Source organism: Apus apus, chromosome 15, assembly GCF_020740795.1.
Source record: "Apus apus isolate bApuApu2 chromosome 15, bApuApu2.pri.cur, whole genome shotgun sequence".
NCBI classification, from domain to species: Eukaryota; Metazoa; Chordata; class Aves; order Apodiformes; family Apodidae; genus Apus; species Apus apus.
In genome coordinates this window covers 12,921,857-12,943,770 of record NC_067296.1, presented here as the reverse complement: position 1 = coordinate 12,943,770, position 21,914 = coordinate 12,921,857, and the positions used below count along the sequence as shown (strand labels likewise).

The window sequence follows — 21,914 nt, the reverse complement described above, 5'->3', positions numbered from 1 at the left end:
GACCTGTTTCTCTCAACTCTCCCAAGCAAACACTTACATAGTTCATACCTGTCAGAAGGTAACACGAGTCCTGAGGTGTGCTCACCTTGCAGCTAAGTCACTAGAAGAACAAGCTGCCACCAGGAGAGACAGTGCTGCTCCTTCCTCACCCTCAGCTGGGTGCTTCTGTGTGTTGGATCCAAGACCCAAGTAACAACACAGTGAGTTGGTTCAGCTGGATTGTGTGACAGAGCACTGATCTCGGTGAAAAATGGAACAAAAAAATCCTAATTTCTTGTGGTCAAAATAGAGTAAAGGGTTTTTTTTGTAGATGAGATTAATCTGCTGCCATCATAGCTTATTTGCATACATAGGGTTTAAGTAATCTTGATTCTTTGACAAAATATACACACAAATTGGACAGGGTCCTTTAAGTACAGTGAGGTCTCCTGAAAACTTGAAAGGGTGGTTGTCAGAGGTTCTGAGGGACTAAATAACCCACATGTGACCCAATTAGTACATAAAATATCTGTACCATCTTTTTCTCTAATCAAGTACTGCTAGATTGACAGTTTTAATGGGTGCAAAGTAGTGTTGTAGTTTGAAACTGTTAAACTTTCGTGGAGCTTATGAACCATTTGCACATTTTGTGTTGGCTGAAGAAGCACAGAATTACACATCTTTGGAAACATTTCTAAATAGTCATGATGTCAATCTGAGGAATAAAGGATGCTTCTGCATCTGCTTGGATGGTTATTGATTCTGCTGCCCTTCAACCCTGGGAACTTCAACCTACCTTTCTACTAGTACCTTAATTTATTTTACAAGTAGATATTCTTACTATGCTATGGCTGTTTGTAACACGAAGGTTTCTGGTGTGGGTGTAGTTCTGATATATGCAACACCTGATTGACACAAAACATCTTGGCTGTGCTAATGTCAGTTTTATCTATGTAGTTTTTAACTAATTTGAACTAGTCATTAAAAAAGTATGTAGAGGATTACATAAACATTTAGAATTTCACATTTTGTGCTTCTGCTGTAAACCAAAAGAACAGAATGTCTTAGCTCTGAGGACTGAATTTTGCTGCCATCATGTTGAAGCCTGAGCTCTGCTGTCCTGCCTTCCATGCTGAGTCACAGAAACGTGCTTCTGTCCAACCTGCCTGAAGTGGTGCAGATCTGTCCAGAAGATACAACAAACCAGGAAAAAAATGGATGTAGAACAATTCCTGCAGTATTATCAGTGCACACATTTTTAGATATTTGTCGCCTATGCAAGATATTAACTCAAAATAGTTTGGCTTTTTACCTCTGTTAAGTCCTGGGTGCCTAATGAGATCAAACTAAAATCATCAACAATAGTTCCTGGTCCTCATCCAGGATTGCCAAAGCCCTCCTGGCAGCTGGGGCAGTGTTAGTGGCGTAGGGGAGGGTGAGGACAAGGCCAGAGGTTGTGGGTCACCCTGAAGGGCTCCCCAACTCAGTTTCTGACAGTAACCAGGACCAGTCTTTAGGGAAACCTGTGGCAATAGCCTAAGAGTAGTAATTTTAATCTACTTCATAGAAAAATCTTCACATTCTTTGAAGTTACTTAATGTATTATGGCAGGTGTTTAGTTTTACACTTCATAAATCTCACAGAAAAATTATTCGAAGTGCCTGCTTGTAAAGTGCTTCTAGGAGAAAAAAGATGAATGCACAGTGGGTTTGGATCTTCTGGCTGCTCCCTGTGTTCCAGCAGAAGTTCAGCATGCACCCTTATTCTTCACCTAACAGAAGTTCAAGTCCAGCACTGCTGCTTGGTTCATCTCAACCTCTGATTTCCCTATTTGTGGTGAAACTGGCAGCAGTAAAGAGCCTGTGGAGAGAAATGGGTGAGAAGCATCTTTCTGCTGGAAGTATGTGCTGACAGGGGGGGTGCCTGAACTCGTAACTATGGAGAAAGCTTGCAAGGCAATTTTCTCCCAAAATGAGGGAGTATCACATCATGTCTCTTAAGAATTCCAAATTTCCCCCAATTTGGGAGTGTTGCTAGTAAAGCCTGGGCTGATGAGTGTGTGGGGTTTATCAAACCAGACTTCATGGCAGTGCTTTGGCCCCAGGTGCATCTAAGAACAGACAGAAAAATGGGACAATTCAGACCCTTCCTAGGCATTTCTTCTCTCCTTATAGTAGATTTGGAAGGTGAAGAAGGGACCATTTGGTCCTTGGTAATGTTATTGAAAGGTAAATTCCTGGATCTTCCCCAGAACTTGTCCTGCATTTTGTAACTGGGGCTTCTGGGCTAATTCATATACGAACCTTCACTAGCTAAAAACATCAGATTATCAATTAAGTTGTTAACTAGTCAGTGGAAATCTATGGATTTGTGAGGAGGAAAACTTGCCTTTTTCTAATAGAAACGTTTGTATTTCAGGAGTTCTTTTCTGGTAGTTTCCTTGTTTGAGCTGTCAGCATGAACGTGTCAGTGTTAGCCCACTGGAACTTTATTGTCTTGTGAATTACGGATTTTTTCCTGGGGCACTGTGTGGGGTTTTGTTGATTTTGGCCTTTTTTTTTTTTTGCTGTGTTGAATTGTTCCTGTCACTGCCTGAAGGTAGAAAGATGAGTGCATCTTCACAAACTACTTGCTTTTAAAGTCCTGTGCAGGTATAACTTCAGCATGGGTGAAACCTTCAACCTTTACTTACATGTTACAAATTTTCTTGTGTGTGGCATGTATCAATTATTCTATTAAAAGTGGAAGAAAAAGTTTAAAAGGAGAATTGGAATAGTGTGAATGGAAGTTTGTGAACAGTGGGAATTAGATGGCCACAGCCTGAGCAGCAATATTAGTGTTTAAATATTCTACAAATTCAACACTTAGCTAGGAAGGGAATAGGTAGATCTAGAAATAGTTTATTGCAGTGTCATCAATGTGATAGTAATGCTAACAACCAAGCAGGCTGAGTATGTGTTTACATTTTCTAAGCAACTTCTGTGCTGTGTGACTTTTCTGTCTTTGCTCTTTGAAGTCTGGGGGGAAATGGGTTTATTAAAGTTCAGTAATACTAAAGGTAATAATGCAGTTTCAAATTCATGAGCTCTACCATCAGGGCAGCCTCTGCAATAAACAGGCTCTGTAAGGTGCTGTGTGAATTCTGCTGTTTAAATGTAAGATGTGGGTTGTATTGAACTTCATCTTTTTTTAGTGAGTGAAAGTTTGGGGTGTTCTTGGAGCTTATCCCTCTCAGGAATCTTTGAAGGTGGTGCCTTTTCCCCTGCCCCCCCCCCCCCCCCCCCCCAGGTTTCTTGCATAGATACTAAGTAAGATTTTCAACCAAAGTGGAACTCTTTTTAACTCCCAGTCAGCCTTTGAGACCAAGTGCTCTCTGGAGGATCAAAGGCAAATTTCTTAAAAAAAATCAGCAACCTCTGTATAATTTTAAAACTGTGTTTAAAAGGCTAGTGAAGTGAAATAGTTTAAATTGTCTACTTGATAGTTTTTCTCTGGAGATGTCATTTCACAGACTTTTCTTCGCAGACTGGTAACTGATCTTCATGATTAAGAAGTTATATAGTTAAACCTTTAATGTTATTTTCTTCTTTGTTTTATCAGCCCAAAGGGAAGAGAAAAAGCATGAAGACAGAGCAGAGCCTACATCAGGATCGAAGAAAGCTGCTGTGTCTCTAATGGAGAAGCAGACATCTTCTCTCACTAAGAACCTTCCTTCAAAGAAGTCCTCATCCTTCTCTAACACATCACTAGCTAAGCAACCACTTAAATCTGCTGCAAGCTTCAAAGGTGTCATTCCCAAGAAACCTTGGCCTTCATCAGGCAGTATTCCTTCCTCAGGCAGTATTCCTTCAAAACATCCATCTCTTGGCTCATCAGTTTCCAAAAAATCAGCTACATCCTCCAGTTTGGGTGGAGGACTCAAAAAGCCTTCACTGTCCTCCAGTTCTGCATCTGGAAGTAGTCAAGCAAAAGCATCATCTGGCCCCATCCCATCACAGCCCAACTCTCAGATTCGACAGAATATTCGACGGTCCCTAAAAGAAATTTTATGGAAGAGGTGGGAATTCAGAGAACTCATTTTATTTAGGAAGCTACAACTAGGCATAAATATTTAGCATGCAGGGTTTTGTTTACTTCTTGATAAGTGTATTTAGGGACTGAATTTATACTACAACTTACTTCAAGTGTAATTGGCATCTGAGGTTTATATTTAATGTAAAGAAAAAAACCTGCTATAAAATAAATGTGCCTTTTAAAAAAAACTTTACTATCCCATTGATACTGAGGCAATTACAGTGGAAGAATGAAATTACAGCATAGAAGCTGGGATAATGCAGGTGCTCTGCAGTTTTGAGATCTGGTGATGGCAGGGGTTGCAAGGAGCATAGCATAGGAGATAGCACAGTGGAAAGTTGAAGGCTTACTGAAGCAGAGTTTCTCTCCCCTCCCAACATAAAAATCAACGCCAACCGTTAACCCCTGCACTCGTGTTGTCTCTGAGATGGAAATGCTGTTCACAGTTAAAAATCCAGGACTAAAACTCAAGTGCTTGGGCTCCCCGTGTCACTCCCAGCAGAGAAGCTCCTAAAGCTTGTGCCATGAGCAGAGCAGTTGTAAGGGCTTGAGGGCAGTTCTCAAGGGCTGCCAGTGGCCAGCAGCCAGAGGTTGCTGTAGTTCACAGGTCAACGTCCTGAGACAGACTGAGGCTGTGAGGTGTCTTCTGAAGGAGTCCTGAGGCCTCCAAACGATTGGGTTTGGAAGGGACCTCTGCAGATTGTCTAGTCCAACCCCCCTCAGTGAGTGAGGAGGAGCCTAGGTCAGCTCTTTCCTCTGAGAAGCTACTTTTTATGAATGCTAACAGGAGATCCATGCCTAGCATAACTGCATGTACCCTTGTTTGTTTTAACAGAGTCAATGATAGCGACGATCTGGTCATGACAGAGAGTGAAGTAGGGAGAGTAGCACTCAATATTGAAAAGGAGATGTTTAATTTGTTTCAAGTTACAGACAACAGATACAAGAGTAAATACCGTAGCATCATGTTCAACCTCAAGGACCCCAAAAACCAGGTTTGGAATTTCCTTTAATAGTCAATATATACTGAAATATACTTTTGGTTTTTCATTCTGTGTCAAGCTCTGCCCTTAACATTTAGAGTTTCCAGATACAGATTTATGAATTATGCTATAAAATATTATTGTAAAGCCATTCACATACTTAAAGAATGGGGTTTTATCCAGTGTACTTTGGTTGATAATGTTTATTTATTAAGTTTGGGTAATTTGTGTGGAATATTTATTTACAGAATGGCTTTGTTAAAGTAAATACAGACTTTATTAATTTTTCCTCCTGTGACATTCTGTAGTACATGTTGGATGCTGCTTATGTATGTGATTATATTAATGCTATAAAAGAAGAAAACAGATGCTGGTGCAGATGAAGATACCACTTAACTCAAAACATCTTTCTTCTTGTTTAATTTTTTAATTTCTACAATAGATTTAAAACAAAAGAGTGTCTAGTTCTGACCTTCCTATTAAGTTACATTGATAGATATTAACGATAATGATGAAAATACATACTTTGTGTTGTTTCATCCTTATTTTCTGGGTCACTGCATCTTTCCAAATTTGCTTATAAGTAGCCGGTATTTTTAATAGACCCTTAATAAACTGGAACGGGTTTTGCCTGTTCAACCCTGCAAATCTTGTTAGTTACCCAAACAGATTCTCTTCAGCATGGTAACAAAGTCTGGTTTGCTTTCAGGGACTTTTTCATCGCGTCCTTCGTGAGGAAATATCACTGTCAAAACTAGTGAGAATGAAACCAGAAGAACTTTTGTCTAAAGAACTGTCTGTATGGAGAGAGAAACCAGCTAAAGCAGTGAGTGACATGATTTTCCCCTGTGATATGAATCAACCCTCATCACCCATGTTATGGTAGTGCCTAATGAAATGATGCTCAGGTTAAATACACTTTTTCTCTACCACCAGCCGAATGGTAACAAAGTACAGGATAAAACTATAAAATGAATCTGTGCGCTTCTTACCAAAATGGTTTTATTTCTTTCAGATGATAGAGTCTAGAAGCAAATCTCATGAAATCAAGAAAACAGCTGTGAAACGGGACCACACACCAGCTGTAAATATGGAAGATTCGCCTCCAGTGTCTGATTCTGATGTAAGTATTGGCTGTTGCTTCAGCCTGAAGAGATTAATGGTAACCAGGGCCTCAAACTTTTTATTAGAAGTGAGGATGGTTTCAGTGGACTGTAAAGGTAATATCACCTAGTAGGTGTACTATGAGCATTTTGCTTTTTAGTTGGAAGGAGTGCAACAACCAAATGATAGGCATTTTTTGCATGCACTTCTAAAATGCTGTGTATTTTTCAGCCTTTGCTGCCAATTCAAAAATACATCTTTTTCTGAACATCTACTTCAGAAAACCATGGAATGAAATGAGGACAGATTTTATTTGAGAATTTTATGACATTCTAAGCTTTAACCAAGGCCTTGAATCTCCTAATTTTAAAGGACTAAAGTTACTGTTGTTTTCCAAAGTATTTTTTTTTTCTGGTGGCAATTAATGATCAACTGGAACATATTTTGTGTTTATTCACTTTCAGGAGCAGCAGGAGTCAGCCCGAAATGCAACAAATGTAAACAGTGCTCCTTCTCTAGATGTTTTTAGCAGTATGTTGAAGGATACCACAAGTCAACATCGAGCCCATCTTTTTGACCTGAACTGCAAAATCTGCACAGGTATGTACAGTTCTGACTTGGTGCAAAGTAAAAGAGTAGTTATGTTTAGAGTGCTGTTTGTTTATTTGTTCTTCAAACTACTTCATTGTTAAATAGTAATCAAAAGTTTTTAAAACAAATGTGCAGGCCAGATTTCAGCATCTGATGATGACGTACCAGCAAAGAAGGTCAAGTCGGCAGCTCCTGTTAAAAAGGTGGAGTCGAAATCAAAACCAGAAGTTCAGCCCAAGTATGAAAGTTCTGCACCACCCCCAGCAGCAGAGCCTGCCAAGGAGACCCTCTCTGAAGATGCAATGGACATTGATGTTGAACCGGAAGAAGAAACAGTTCCTCAGTCAAGTGTAGAAAGAACTTACATTCCCACAACCCAGGGCCATAACAATACAGACTCTGTTGTGCCTGAAGAGGTACCTGCTTTTCCTGCCACTTGTACTGGCACAGTTGTCACAACTGTCACGGTTTCTGGCAGAGACCCCAGGACAGCAATGAGCAGCTCCTCTGGCAATGCCACAGCAGCCCTGCGTTCTGCTGCAGCATCTGACAAAGCTTCAACTGGGGAAACAAAACAGGACACTTCAAAACCAGTTATGACCGTCCCCAAATCGATATTAACAAAGCCATCATCCTCACCAGATCCAAGATACCTGGCAGTTCATCACTCACCCAATGTCAAGTGCGTATACTTAAGCCAAGCTACCCCACCTTTCATGTGGTTATCTTCTGAGTCCCACGCGTTCCCTGTCCTGTTCCCCTCCTCCCAATCAAAAGACATGTTCCACTTTAAAGTTCAGGAAACCTCATCCAGAGTTTGAATTTGCCATCTCCACTTTTACCTTCTCTAGCTGGTCATACTTTCAGAGCATGGGTGTGTGTTGACAGCAACAATTCCACAGTGTGTTTCAACAGATAAATATGACTTGAAGTTATGCAGACTTAGAAGTCTGCTTGTACATTAATATATGGAAAGCAACTGTGTGAGAGATGGTTTAAAGGCAGTTTCAGATTTTCATCTTATATTAAAATACTGGATATATGAATTAAAATTAACCAATTGATCCTTGAAAGGAAGTGAATTTCATATTCTGGGTATATACAATAGTACAACTAAATATTCTGAAATATATCCTTAGGAGACTGCAGCTAAAAGATTTTTGGTCATAGCAGAGTCTTGAGAATCTTATAAGATTCCTATTGTTGACTCAGTTAGTGGGAAATAAGTAATTCAGATTCTTTTGTGATAGAGCCAGGATCACAACAGTTACAATGCTAACCTGGTCTTATGAAAGTCATATTTCAGCATCTTTTGCCTGTCTGCAGCTACAAGTTTATTTTCTGTTACTCTTTGCTGTTTTCACTAATACCAAGTGAATGGAAAACAAAACCAAAGCATTTAGTAACAGTTCTGTTATATGTTGAAAGGAAAGTATTTGTTCAACAGGAAGGAGGGGAGAAAAGGGACCATTCTCATCTGGATTCTGTAACCTTTGTGTTCTGGGTTTGTTTTGCAGTGCTGCAGAGCCACGCTCCCCTCAGGACAGCGACACCTCCCTCTTCCTCTCTCGTCTCAACACCATTTGGAAAGGATTCATTAACATGCAAAGTGTGGCCAAATTTGTCACTAAAGCATATCCTGTCTCCGGGTGCTTTGATTATCTTAGTGAGGTTAGAACCGACCTGTTTGTGTTTAGAATGAATCTGCTCTGCAGTTCCTGCTGCTAGAAAGGCCGGGGTCTTTATGTGTATATATATACCTATATATATATTTAGAGAGAGAGGGAGTTTTAATACAACTGTAGCAGTTATAAATGGCATCTCTTTAGTAACAGGACAAGTAGCTCAAGAAAAAAAGAAAGCCTTGTAAAAATTTTTCACAGATGTGTGAAGAATTCTCATGTTTTTAAATATGTAAATATGTTTGACAAGGAGTAATGGATGAAAACTGAAAGAGGGGAGATTTAGGTTAGACATTAGGAGGAAGTTTTTTAGTGTGAGGGTGGTGAGACACTGAAACAGGTTGTCCAGGGAAGTTGTGGAAGCCCCATCCCTGGCAGTGTTGAAGGGCAGGTTGGATGGGGCTTGGAGCAACCTGGGCTGGTGGGAGGTGTCCCTGCTCATGCAGGGGGTTGGAACTAGATGATCTTTAAGGTCCCTTCTGACCCAAACCATTCTATGATATTTTTACATATGTTTGGAACAAACATGGAATAATACCTTTATTTCAGCTTCAATTTTTAAAAACATTTTAGAGCCAGTATTAAAGAAGATGTCTTGTTCTGTCCTCAAGCTAGGGATGTCACTGATGGCATCTATTACATTTATGAAAAATACCATCCTTTTAACTAGTTTTCAAACAAAAACTATGATACTATGCTGGGAGGGTATATACTCAAGTCATGAGACAGGATAAAGTTTTGCACTAAAACAAATAAAATGCATTTCAGAGAAAATCTTATCTTTGACACACAAATGTGTGTTTCAGGACTTGTGTCAGTAGAGTTGGTGGTTCTTGTTGGCGTTACTTTTGCTAGGCTGAGTTTCAGAGTTCTTATGACAGGAAACTCACTAGAATTCATGTGACTTGTCACAAGAGCAGCATTTCCTGAGAAACTGAAAGTGAGCAGCAGCCTCCCTGTGACAAAGCCAATAATGGGTGCACAGAACTGGTAGTAATTTTGCTGCTTGCCTGGGGGTGCTTTGTTTCATCTGTGCTGTTGGATGCTGAGATTTACCACCTAGAAATTCAGAAATAGCCCATCTGAAAGCAGGAAAGTATGCATGGAAGTTTGCTAACATCTAGTAGTGCATTATGGACTGGGCTGCTGGGCTGGGACAACCCAGACTGCTTTTGAACACCAGTTTATCTGGGCTTTTTCTCACACTACCATGTAATGCTTCTTGTTTAGGATTTACCAGATACAATCCACATTGGTGGGAGGATCTTACCGAAGACAGTCTGGGATTATGTTGGCAAACTCAAATCTTCGCTTTCTAAGGTATTCACTTCAAACCCTTTGCAAAACCCAGAAGAAAAAAAATACAACAATATAAAGTGGCAACTTTTAATAGTAAAAGTGTCATAAATCACACCTGGAAAACTACTGACACCACTTACTCCTTTGCAATTTCTGATTTATTGAAGGATCATGTTAACTGAGCAGCAGAGTCTCTAGATTTCTCTCCTGTTCAGTTGTGATACTATTTATTCATTTTTAATGACTGAACATAGAAAAAATCTATTTATTCAATATTGAATTTTAAAATTCACATTTCAAATAAGCTTATTGTATATAATAGGTTTTACTATAAACAACACTGCAGAAGTTAAGACTCATGCACAGTACACAGAATCATGGAATTAAGAACCTTCCATTTCTTTCATATTAATTTGAGCTGCAAGCTGTTTAGTTTGATGTAAGATGCACAAGTAATTTGTATTTCTGAAAATGACAAACCTTATTCTATTTGAACATTGCGAATTGAACCACAGTACTCTCTTCAAACATATCTGGAGTGAGAAATGCACAATTTAGTCTTACCCCTGGAATTTGCCCTTTACCATTTTATTTGCTGGGATGTTGCAGGTTGAATTTTTCTGCTTTGCTTTTGTATTACAGGAGTTGTGTTTGATTCGTTTCCATCCTGCAACAGAAGAAGAAGAAGTTGCCTATATCTCTCTCTACTCCTATTTTAGCAGTCGTGGTCGTTTTGGTGTTGTAGCTAATAACAACAGACATATCAAGGATCTCTACCTGATCCCCCTGAGTTCTAAGGACCCAATTCCTTCCAAACTCTTGCCCTTTGAGGGACCAGGTAAGCACAAAACAGGGGAGGTTAATGAAATGCTAGGTAAAATCACAAAGCAGAAGTCAATCTGAGACAAGTTGTTGTTGAATGTTTAATGTAAGCATTACTACATTTTTTTTAAATTTTAAACCAAATTTTTAAGTATGCAAACAGGGACAAATGGGAAATCCCACACTGTTCAAGGTAAAATTGTCTGACATTGACATAGCCTTTCCAACAAGATGCTTCTCTGCTATTAGGAGGAGGAGTTGCCCTGTAAAATCAAGTGTGTGAAAGAAAAAAGTCAAAACCCTAACCACAACAAAAAACCCCACCCTGTCTTCAGCAACCCCTGAATCCATAAATCCTAGACCCTTACAAGCCATTCACCATCACTTAAATCAAGCAGGAAACTTATCCCATGGAAGAGTCAAGAAGTCTGTGAAGACACAGGTAATATTGGTAGTGGTTTCACTCCTGCTGAGGTTCACGCAGTACGTGCAATGTGGTGCACAAGGTGTTTGGAATCCTTTGTTCTAGTGGGAGCAAACTCATCAAATCACTGGCTTCTGAAAATTGGTTTGTTGAGGGGAAAGGGATCTAGGTTCTTTAGGGTCAGTAGGTAGCTGGTATAGGCAGGTTATATTATAATCTTCTCTTTTTAGATCAAATTAGCAGTAATAATGTTGGGCTTGAGTTTGCTCCACGTTTATGCACTGAACGTGGTGACAGAAGAACTGAGAATGAGTTCAGCCATGAAACACCCTTCTATTACAAAATTTGAAGTCATATCCATCTGAGGTTGGTGGAGATTCATATGCTTGTTTTCCAAATAAGAATCTGGGGTTTTACATAAAATAACAGATTGAGAAGCTGAAGAACTTCCAGGTTACAATGAAATACTTTATTAGCACTGGTTTGCAAAATATTAAAGGGTAGGTATGAACCAGCCAAACATGCAAGGAGCTGACCTTTCTGAGAAGCTGATTGAAGTCCTCTGCTCCTCAAATACCAATTTAGGACTGAACTCAATAAAGCTTTCTCAGAGCTTATGTGCTGGAGCAGCAGTGTCTGGGAGAGGTTTTCAGGTGTTAATGGCAACCACAGCAAATGATACATTACTAAAATGCTCTCCCTTCCTCCATGAGATGGCAATGGGCACTTGCTGTGCATCCTCAGACAATCTCTTTCTCATACACCCCTGTCCTTGAGCAGTGCACAGCCCAGGTCATAGTTTTTAGGCTGTAGGTAAAAAAGCAGGACTGTTGCTATCTGAATTACAGCAGTACAGCTCTGATTGCTGAACCTCAGCACCTCCTACTCACTAACTTCTGAATTCTTGAAAGTCAAAAACTTATTCCTGTTTTATAGCCAAGAGATGGAAACATGAAGTGCAGGACACTTTTGGCACAGGTTTGTAGGCAAGAGTCTCAACTCATGAACTAGTTTTTCCAGCCAGAACAAAAGAAATATGCTCCTTCCTGGGCACACAAGAACAGGATTGGCCATTGAATCAGCTGTAAATGTCTGCAGTCTTTGCTGGGCAGGTAAATGCCTCCCTAAAGCAGGTTATTTACCTAATACTTGCCTTGCATTACTGTGGAAATGCTAGCTTTCCTTTTTATACTTCCTTTCACTTCTCTGTTGTGCAAATGAAACTTATCTTAGATTGGAGGGTGGCCAACGTAGGTAAACTCTTAAGTACTAGAAGAGAAATTTGTAATGTCAACCTGGTTTTGCTGAGTTTCAAGTGCAAAAGTTTTTGAAAAGTGGAGGGAATTGCTCAGAAGAAATGCAAGTGCCTTTTGCAGGGGGTGTTCATGGAGGTGAATTCTGAGAGTCAGGTTTTTAGGTTGAAATCAGTCTTTGTAGGCAAGGTGGACTAAAGGATGGCAATAGAAATAAGGTTGCAAAGGCAGAGGCCATGTGACGTAAAATATTCCTAAGAGATCCACTTAGATTCCTGCCATCAATTCACACTTCTTGGAAACTTCACCTCACAGTTGTGCAAAGTTGTATTGATACTTTAAACCAGCGTCCAGTATGGGGGCTGAAAAAATCAGGTAAGCTGCTCTTCTGGGCTTTGTGTATGTATTAAAACCACAGCGTCAAAAAACATGTAATCTGCACTTTTTAATGACATCTGATGGAATTCTGCTTTTTCTTTCTTTCAATAAAAATATTTTATGGAAAGTGGTCATTGTCTCCTTAAATCGGGTACCTTCACAGAGAGAGAAGGACTCAAGATGCGTGTTGTGCTTTAGGTGGCTTGAGATGACTTGAGAACTGTGACCCAAGGGGGGAGGAGGGAGAGGACAATCAAACCCTGCCACTCCAGAAATCCTAGTTAGAAGCTATTCCAGCTGTACCTACCCAGTTCCATCAGGCACCTTTGGATTATGAATTTCTCCTGTTTGCTGATGGTCTGGCTTTGGAACTCAACTGAGGACTTCTGAACTGCGCTAGTACCTAGAAGATCTACCAAAAACGTTGGCGTGGGCGATTTAAAAACAGGAAAATGGAAGGTTATCCATATTTATACTTCATCTCAGATACTATCAGATCTTCTGCATCATTGGGCTCTTTTGCATTGTCCTTTTGCAATGGTTTGCTGTGTGTGAATTTACCTGCTTGTTTCACATACACACTGAATATTATATAGCAATTATTATTAACTTTATTTAGCACCTTCAGCTGTAGATACCAAAGGACTTTGTGAAAAATAGTATAATCAGACTTCATTTATTGAGGTAGTTAGTGGCGATGTTGGGAATGTAACAAGTATCTTACATAGTTAAATTAATATAATATTAAATCAGTATAATTAATAACATTAATTTTAATAAAAGAGCCATATATTGGCACAGGATTCCACAAATGTTGCTGCATCTCTTGACATGCATGTTTTTTCTTAAAGTATGAAGGCATGAAATCTCATGCTGCTTCAAATGCACTTAAAAACTCCAGCAAGTGGAACAAAATTGTAACTGTACTCTGAGTGGAGCTGGGTGCCTTCATCTCAGCAGACCCCACGGTGAGAAGCAGCAGTAGGAGGAGCACATGCCTCCATGCCACCCAGTGCCACCCAGCAGCTGTCCTTAGTGTGCAGCAGTGTTAGGGTGCTGGGGGTGATTTACACCCCTGAATTAAGGGTGCACAAGTGTCAGTTGCTCTCATGGTGGATTGGGACAGTTTAAAACTGCACCAGAGGTTTGCTGAGTCCATTCCCATGGGTTTGTCACCCATGCACAGAAAGGAGACCTGTATCTACCAGTACAGGTAACTTCTCCCCAGCTGCTGATGACAGGGAGACCTGAGACCATTATCTGCATCAGAAAAAAATGTGCTTAAGGGTAAGGAGAACAAATATAATCCAATCCTAGTATTTAGTATATATCTGTATTTAATGGTTTTAGTTACAGGGTGTAACTCAATAAAATCAGCGTTTGGACTTCATAATAGGATAATAGCTATTGTGTAAATAATTTAGCACTGAAAGCTGCTAACTGCTGCCACAGTTTGCAGCACTTCTGAAGTGCTTGTGAAAAGCAATCACTGAGCAATAGTTGGAGACTGGAGCCAACTTGTAACCTAAAATTAGGCATTTGACCTATTTATGGATATTGAAATAGAGCAGGACTGACCTTTGAAGTGCTCGGCTTGCCGTGTGTTTCCATTCAACAGAATAATGTAATATTTGATTATTTTGAATTAATATAAAAGCCAGGTTAGGAATAACTTCTAATATTTGTCTAAAATTACAGTATCAAAATGTAAAATGTTAATGGAGATATTCTAAGAGGACTAAACTCTAAACAAATTATGTTATTACTAAAATTTATTGTTTTGAAAGTGAATTAATGTATTACCCTTTTTTAATTAGTGACTTGATCTCTGTTTCTTACAGGGATTCAAAACTGATTTTTCAGTAATTGCTGTTTATGAGATAACCTGTCTGGTGGATTTTTGAAACCTGTCTGTTTCAGTTATTCAGTGTCTGAGCTTCATTGTGACTAACTGCATAAATGACAAGTCTCTGCATGAAAAGCAGATAACCAGAATATTACCAACAGAAAAACAGCAAATGCCTACTGGGAGTTTTTGGATGAACACCAATTTGTGAGACACTCTGCACTGGTCAGCACTGACCAAATGTGGAGCTGGTATTTGGAATATGATAAAGAAAAAATGTAAAGCAGATTCACACACAGGGAACCATTTCTACCTCTGCAGTCTGTTGTGAATGGGTTTTTTTCCCAAGGAAATTGTCTTTTGAACTAGGCCTCAAATCTGTGTTAATAGAATTCCATTTAAGGTGGTAAATTATTGTGAAGAGAACTGGTGGAATTGCTTTTAAGTTGTGGGTGCAAAAGACTATTTGGATAAGTCAGTATTTCTGTGGTCCTTTTTGAATAATCTTAGATTCACTGAATGGAATTGTTTGTTTAGTTCCTGTCCTGCCTGCTTTTATTATGCATCTCAGCATCCCCACTCCCCTTCAGCAGCAAATTTGGGCATGTGCTGAAGTAATAGTAAATCTTAGCTTTGGTAATATAGCCAAGTTTTCATCTCCTGCTTCAGTAGGTTCTGACTGAATTGAGCCTGAGCTGTAAGAGTCGTGGTATCTTCTCGCTAACAAAGCTTCATATTTACCCTTGCTGACTTCTCTTACTGATTTCTCAGTGTGAAGTTAGTGACCAAAAAACTTAGAAAAGGTGCATTTAGGAAAATGTAATTTTATCATTAGATGGTAAATTTTGGAGTTGACTTAAAATTAATTTGTTTCAGCAAAATAACATACTTGTGAGTGTGGTTTGCTGATGGGATGTGTCTGCAGCTGTGGGGTTTGAGGGGTTTTGTTGGTATCAAAAAGTTTGCAGTGCTAATAATTAGATATTTAACAGATGTTCCTTAATGAGCACTTGGTTTGTTCTAACAAGAAACACTTATATGTAAAACACTTACAGGATCATGAATAGAAAGGGAAGACAGCTCAGAATCCTCACCTAACCATTTGCCCTCAGTAAACATTAGCTGTTGCTTTGCAGATTGATTTGTGTTTGTGTTACTGCTGCCTAGCTGGTTGCAAGTAATAAGTAATGGCACATACAGGGGAAGGACAAATGAGGACCTTCTAAAAGTCATTAGATCCAGAAGTTTAAAAAGCCTCACTTGATTCAGATTTGCCACCAACTGTATGTTAGAGGCTTTCTTCCCTGCCCTTCATTCTGGACCTGTTTCTCTTCCTTGAGTGCCAGTGGGAACTGTGCATGACATCAACCAGACCTACAGACCTTTGCATTTCTCCTCGTCCTCACAAACTTCCCCATCATTTTTCAATATGCTTCTCCAAGGATTCAGGTCTGAAGCTTTCACAAAGGAGTACTTCTGCTCACAGCCCCAGGTTGAACCTGCAGCAGGGGGTTGGAAGTCCCCTTGCCCTCTGCTCACTGGGATCTTACCCAACCTGCCGTTTCCTTGCAGAGGAAACAAACACTTGTGTCCCTTTCTCCCACATCCTCAACTCTTGTCTGCTTATGCTCTCCTTCCCTTCTGTGGAATGTTACCAGTTTCCCTTTGAAAATAACATCTAGCTGGAAAAGAAACAAACAGGGAGTGGGTTACAAGCTTTAATACTGTTCCCAAACACAGTTTGTTTGAAGTTCTCTTTGTAGCAATTACTGGGATTTGTTTACCTTAGTGATAGACAAAATATTTATAGATGGGTATGAATGTCAATGTAGACTTGTAACATAGATGGTAACAAATGCAGTTGGGAAGTTGAGCTCAGGTTTTCTCACTTATTATCTTTGTGTGTACAACACATTTGCAATCTACTTCAAAGTAAATGTATGATTTTTCAGGGGAAAGAAAGGGATGGTTGAACAAAAATGAAGTAACTACAAAAAAATATAAAAGCTTTCTTTGGTTTTGAGCATTTGCAGAGACACTTTTTAATAATCATACCTTTTTGCTGGAATCTTTTATTGAAGGTGTCATGGAAAGAATGAAAGCCTTTATTTACTTGTTATACAAATATATTCATACATTTATGGTCTAATGAAAATTGCTGATAGGTCATCAAATGGCATTTAGAAAAACTGTCATCTTCACAGCTTTTGTACTGGCACTACCTGAAATCATAAGTTTCTAGTGAAACCAGAATTAAAAATTAGTTTTTTACAGATACCATCTTTGTGTTCTCTTTCAGGTCTCGAGTCGTCTCGGCCAAATTTAATTCTTGGCTTGGTTATCTGTCAGAAGGGGAAACGTCTTGCCACTGGCCTGGAAACAGACAAGATAGAGGAGAAGCGAAGCAGAACTCAAGCACATGAGGAAGCTGAGACCTCACTGTTCTCGAGAGGGCCAACAGGTGCCTCACAAGAGAAGAGAACTCCAAAATACGGACTTTTTTCAGGAGATTCAACTGTAAGTACCACACCACCGGGATCTCCTCCACCTCCTCCTCCACCTCCACCGCCACCAGACACTTCAGCAGTCACACCTTCAGTATTAAAAATACTGTCATCAATTAAAAGTGGATCCACAAGTACTGTGCCACCACCGTCTTCAACCACTGCTTCTGCAGGTGCCACTGCTACACATTCTTCATCCTCAAAAACTGCCACTCCTCTCGAGCACATCCTGCAGACCCTGTTTGGCAAGAAGAAAACATTTGAGCCTCTTGCTAAGGATTCTGAAACTGCCCAGTCTTCAAATCAGGAAAGTCAGGCTGCTGCTGAGGGAGGCATGTCAGCAGTTCCTCTGTTGGATCCCATTGTGCAGCAGTTTGGACAGATGTCAAAAGACAAAGCTATAGAAGAGGAGGAGGATGACAGGCCATATGATCCTGAAGAAGAATATGGACCAGAGAAAGCTTTTGAGATGCAGACTGGTGAAACTGAGAAACGATACAATGTGGAAAAGCCATCTAATGCAGCAGAACTGGAGGATGAGGCCTATGATCCCGAAGATGAAACTATCTTGGAAGAAGCAAAAGTTACTGTTGATGATTTACCTAACAAAATGTTCACTGACTCTAAAAACAATTCTTCAGAAACATCTGCTTCGTACGTGCCTGATTTGTCTGCGTCCTCATCCTTGGTAGAACAGCAAAAAATGTTGGAAGAGTTAAACAAACAAATAGAAGAACAGAAAAGACAACTTGAGGAACAAGAAGAAGCCCTCAGACAGCAAAGAGCAGCTGTTGGTGTTTCAATGGCTCATTTTTCAGTGTCCGATGCTTTAATGTCACCACCACCCAAACCTTCCCTGATAAGGACTGAGCTATTCCATCAGGACCAGCAAGCTGCACAAAAAGTAGATTTACCTTCATCTTTAAATCAGCAAGCACAAGTTTTAAACCCAGGCTGTGACCCAAGGCAGAGCAGAGATCCTCGCCAAGCCAGAAGAATGGTGACAGAGGCTAATGACAATGTTGATATCCGAATAAAGCCACAGGTGGTGCAGAGTGAGATCTCCACAAGAGAAATTGCTCCAGCAAGTTTTCCAAATGCCTTGCAAACTTCCCTTGGTAAGGAAGAGAAAACTTTAATTCCTGCTGCTCAGCCTGGTTTTACTGGTGACAACTGGGTTGCAAGTGAAAAGGTTTCTACAGTGTCCCAGAAAGAGGCATCTAGTAGCAAATTTGAAAATACTGCTCAAGTTAATTTGGAGAACGTGAGTCAAACAGCTTCTGGAGAACCTCCTGCATCCAAACCTTTACGTAAAGTGCTGCTTCCGACACCTCCAAGTACTTCTTTCCAGCCTAATTTCTCCACATCAAACGATGGTCTGGCTCTGCAAGACATGCATCAAGTATCCTGGTCAAATGAGTCTCAGGAAATGATGGGAATGGATTCTTACTCAAATACAATGTTTGCTTCTCAGGAAAATGCAGCTGGTCACTTTGAAGCAGAGAGGGGTCTTTCATCCATGCAATATGATGAACAAATAAATCCTCAGTCTCATCAATTTGTGGAACAAACGGAATCCCCATCGGTTCAGAGTGAGGGTGGACCTTCCTCACAGCACTTTGAGGAAAACCGAGCTGGACCCCCCTTTTCTTTGTCTGGGCAGAAAGGAGGGCCTCCACCAACAATGATGGTCAATGCACCTGGAGGACCTCATGGACCTAATTTTAGAGGACCGGCACCACAGTTCTCTGAAGAGCATGGTTCTCCAAATAATGATGGACAAAGAGGACCTCCCTCTGGAAGATTTGCAGGTCAGAAGGGTCCCATTCCTTCCTTATTTTCTGCACAGCATGGACCACCATCTATTTTTGGTGATAACAGGGGCCCTGCACCTTCTTACCATGGTGTTCCAAGGGGAATGTCACCATCTCAGTTTGAGGATTGTAGGGAACCCCCCATGGAACAAATGGAATTCTCAGATTCCCAATATCATGAAATGATTAGGCCTCCAGGACAATTTGAAGGACCAGATCCATCTCAGTTCATGGGAAACAGAGGACCTTCACCTTTTCCTTTTGGAGGTCAAAGACGACCCCCACCAGCTCAGTTTAAAGGACAGAGGGGAGGGCCTCAGTTTGGAGGGCCAAGAGGTCCAGCCCCGAGTCATTTTGGGGGACCAAGAGGGCCTCACCCAAATCAATTTGAAGGGCAGAGAGGTCCAGCTCCAAATCATATACCTGGTCCAAGAGGACTTTTGCCACAGCCATTTGAAGAACGGAGAGGGAGTTCACCACCCAGATTTGCCAACCAGAGAGGTCCAGCACCAGTTCAGTTTGGAGGACCAAGAGGAGCCACACCTGCACTGTACCCAGAAGAAAATGAACCTCCCTCTTCTAGATTTCATTTCCAAGGTCAGTCAGCACAAGGTATGAAGCCAAACCCAAGACCACTCCTGGACCTTCCAAGCCACCCACCATCCCACAGAAAAGAGATGTGGGAGGAGGCTGGACCATCTGCATCTCTTTCTAATGTTTCTGGACAAGGATCTGAGTTGGAAGGACAGTGGTCAGCCTCTGACTTCCGAGAAGGCAAAAATCCTGAATTTAGAGGCCAGACATTTGAAGGGAGACAGAGAGAGAGATATGAGGGAGGGAATAAAGACAAGGGTTTGGATCAGCCAGAGCCTCAGCAAGCAGATAATCGACAAGGCAGACCCTTTGAGGAGAGACGAAGGGATCGAGAACACGGGAGGCCTTGGGAGAGAGACCGTGGCAGAAACTGGAGCAGAGACAGGGACTGGGAGAGACACAGAGACAAGGACTGGGATAAAAACAGAGACAGAAACCAAAACAAAGACAGAGAGAAGGATTCAGAGCGGGCTAAAGACTGGGAGAGAAATAGAGACCGAGACAGACCAAGAACCAGAGAGAGAGACTCCTACAGAAGGCGTGACAGGGAGCGGTCAAGAAGCAGAGACAGAGATCGTGACAGAGAGAAAGACAGAGACCGGGACCGGAGCCGGGAGAAAGAGAGAGAGCGGGAGAGGGAGCGAGAGCGCGACCGAGAGAGGGGCAAAGACCGCAAAGATCGGAGCAAGAGCAGGGAAACTGGGAAAGAGACGAAGCCAGAAACACCGAAGGAAACCCCAAAACCAACAGAAGCAGAAGCTTCATCTTCCACTAATCAGTCGTAGAATTATGACTGATACTGTATTTCCCATGAATAATTGACTTTTACTACAGCGCAAGGACTGATTCGGCGTCTTCTGTACATACTGTATATTCTCACCTTTACAAAATACTAGCCTTACAAAATGAACGGACAACTGACAGTTTAGCAATTTTTAAACAACTGTGAATGAAAATACTCAAACAGATGAAAGGCAAGAACATACTGGACTTCCACTTGCTGCATTTTGTGCATAATGTTTTTTCTTATAAAAACTCACAGCGTTACCTGTACTTAAATGTTGTTTTTTTCTACTTGCATCTTTATCTTAAAATTTCCATTTACAGAACAGAAATGGAAAAAGTCTAAGAAGAGCATATTGCTTTTTAAGATTATAAAGTTATGTTTTCCAGTAACTTGAATTGTAATTTTATAAGAGAATTTAATCCAGACCTTAGGAGCCATACCTTTACATCTCATTTACGTGATATTTTGGTGTCAAAGTTGTTCCTACAGCACACGCTTGAAAAACAAAATAAAAGTCCAGTGTTGCTGTCTTGTTTATTTTACAACAGAATGGTCGTGTGTGTTTAGGAGAAGAACAACAGTGTTAATAATTATTTGTGACTGATGGAGGATTTGAAAACGGAATGTTATAAACTTCAAGTGCACTATCTTCCTTTTTATATACAGGTGTTCCGTGTTTTGGAGGGAAACAAGTTATACTTTGGTTTTCTCATGAGGCTGAGGAGTTTTAAATGTTGCATTTTTACAAATCTGTAATAAAAGAACATACAAGAGAAGCACCTTTAAAACCAGCAAAACTTACACAAATTCCAGACATTAATTTGAAAAAGGCTGAGACTAAATTGGTAAACCAAAGGAAAGAAGAATAAATTGGTTAAACAGGCCACTGAATCTCTTACCTCTATTGAATTGATTTAGTCAAACTTTTTTAATTTGTTTGGGTTTTTTGCATAATTTTGCCATAGACTTAAGTCTCAATTTTATTGTAGGCTTCCTTCTAAAAGTATTTTGCTCCAGAAAAATGAAAAAAGAAGAAAGTGTCACCGTTTTGTTTTGTTTTGTTTTTTTTTGGTTAAACCCTATTTAGGCTCAGTGTGTGTATAAAACTCCCCACAAAAAATGACATGAGTTGCATTCAGCTTGAGAAGAAGGATGGGGGGTACTTCATGTTGTGATTCAAGAGGGAAGTTTTTCACTGTGAAATACATGGCATTGCTACTTTTCCATGTATTCTTCCAAGTACGTCATTCTGAAGTATGAAATAAAACCCCTGCTAATTTATTTCAGCATGTAGATTAACAGTTGGGTAGATGTTTTGATTTGTTGTTTTTGTTTTTGTTTTTTAATAAAATAGTTTGGGAAATGTAAGAGTAGATTCCTGTCAGCATCTTGAAGACTACATTACAAGTAGCATGTGTGCAGTGTATCTCACTATAGATTTTACAGTCCATCTTGGTGCATCTTTGAAAGTCCTGCAGAAGGAGGATTTGCTGGTGGAAAAGGTCATCTGAACCTGTAGACAAAATGTTAAAAGACAGAGACGTGGTATTAAAATGCAAACATCTACTATGGTGTAAGATTTTTTTTCTTAATGAGATGTTTCTAATTTAAAGACATACATAAAAGTATGCAAAAAAAAAAGTGTTTGTTTAGGTTTACTTGATAGAAATTTCTGTAAATTGTATTTTATATTGCAAATTATATCACTGTACATTAAAATACAGGACTTCACAGGATTTTTTGTTACTGTAAGTAGAATAAACATCTACAGAGAACTGTT

The 21,914-nt window shown here is 40.1% G+C and overlaps 1 protein-coding gene across 3 annotated transcripts in view; it reads left to right on the top strand.

Moving 5' to 3' along the window:
- Positions 1-21,914, top strand: part of DIDO1 (death inducer-obliterator 1) — a 53,709-nt gene extending 31,795 nt beyond the window's left edge. For all 3 annotated transcript variants that reach the window (XM_051633346.1, XM_051633343.1, XM_051633345.1), the window contains 10 exons: positions 3,580-4,036; positions 4,889-5,048; positions 5,746-5,862; positions 6,052-6,159; positions 6,605-6,740; positions 6,867-7,413; positions 8,249-8,402; positions 9,644-9,733; positions 10,355-10,550; positions 16,735-21,914. In XM_051633346.1, coding sequence (XP_051489306.1) covers positions 3,580-4,036; positions 4,889-5,048; positions 5,746-5,862; positions 6,052-6,159; positions 6,605-6,740; positions 6,867-7,413; positions 8,249-8,402; positions 9,644-9,733; positions 10,355-10,550; positions 16,735-20,132 — 5,363 coding nt within the window. In that variant the 3' untranslated portion in view covers positions 20,133-21,914. The remainder of the gene's footprint in view (positions 1-3,579; positions 4,037-4,888; positions 5,049-5,745; positions 5,863-6,051; positions 6,160-6,604; positions 6,741-6,866; positions 7,414-8,248; positions 8,403-9,643; positions 9,734-10,354; positions 10,551-16,734) is intronic.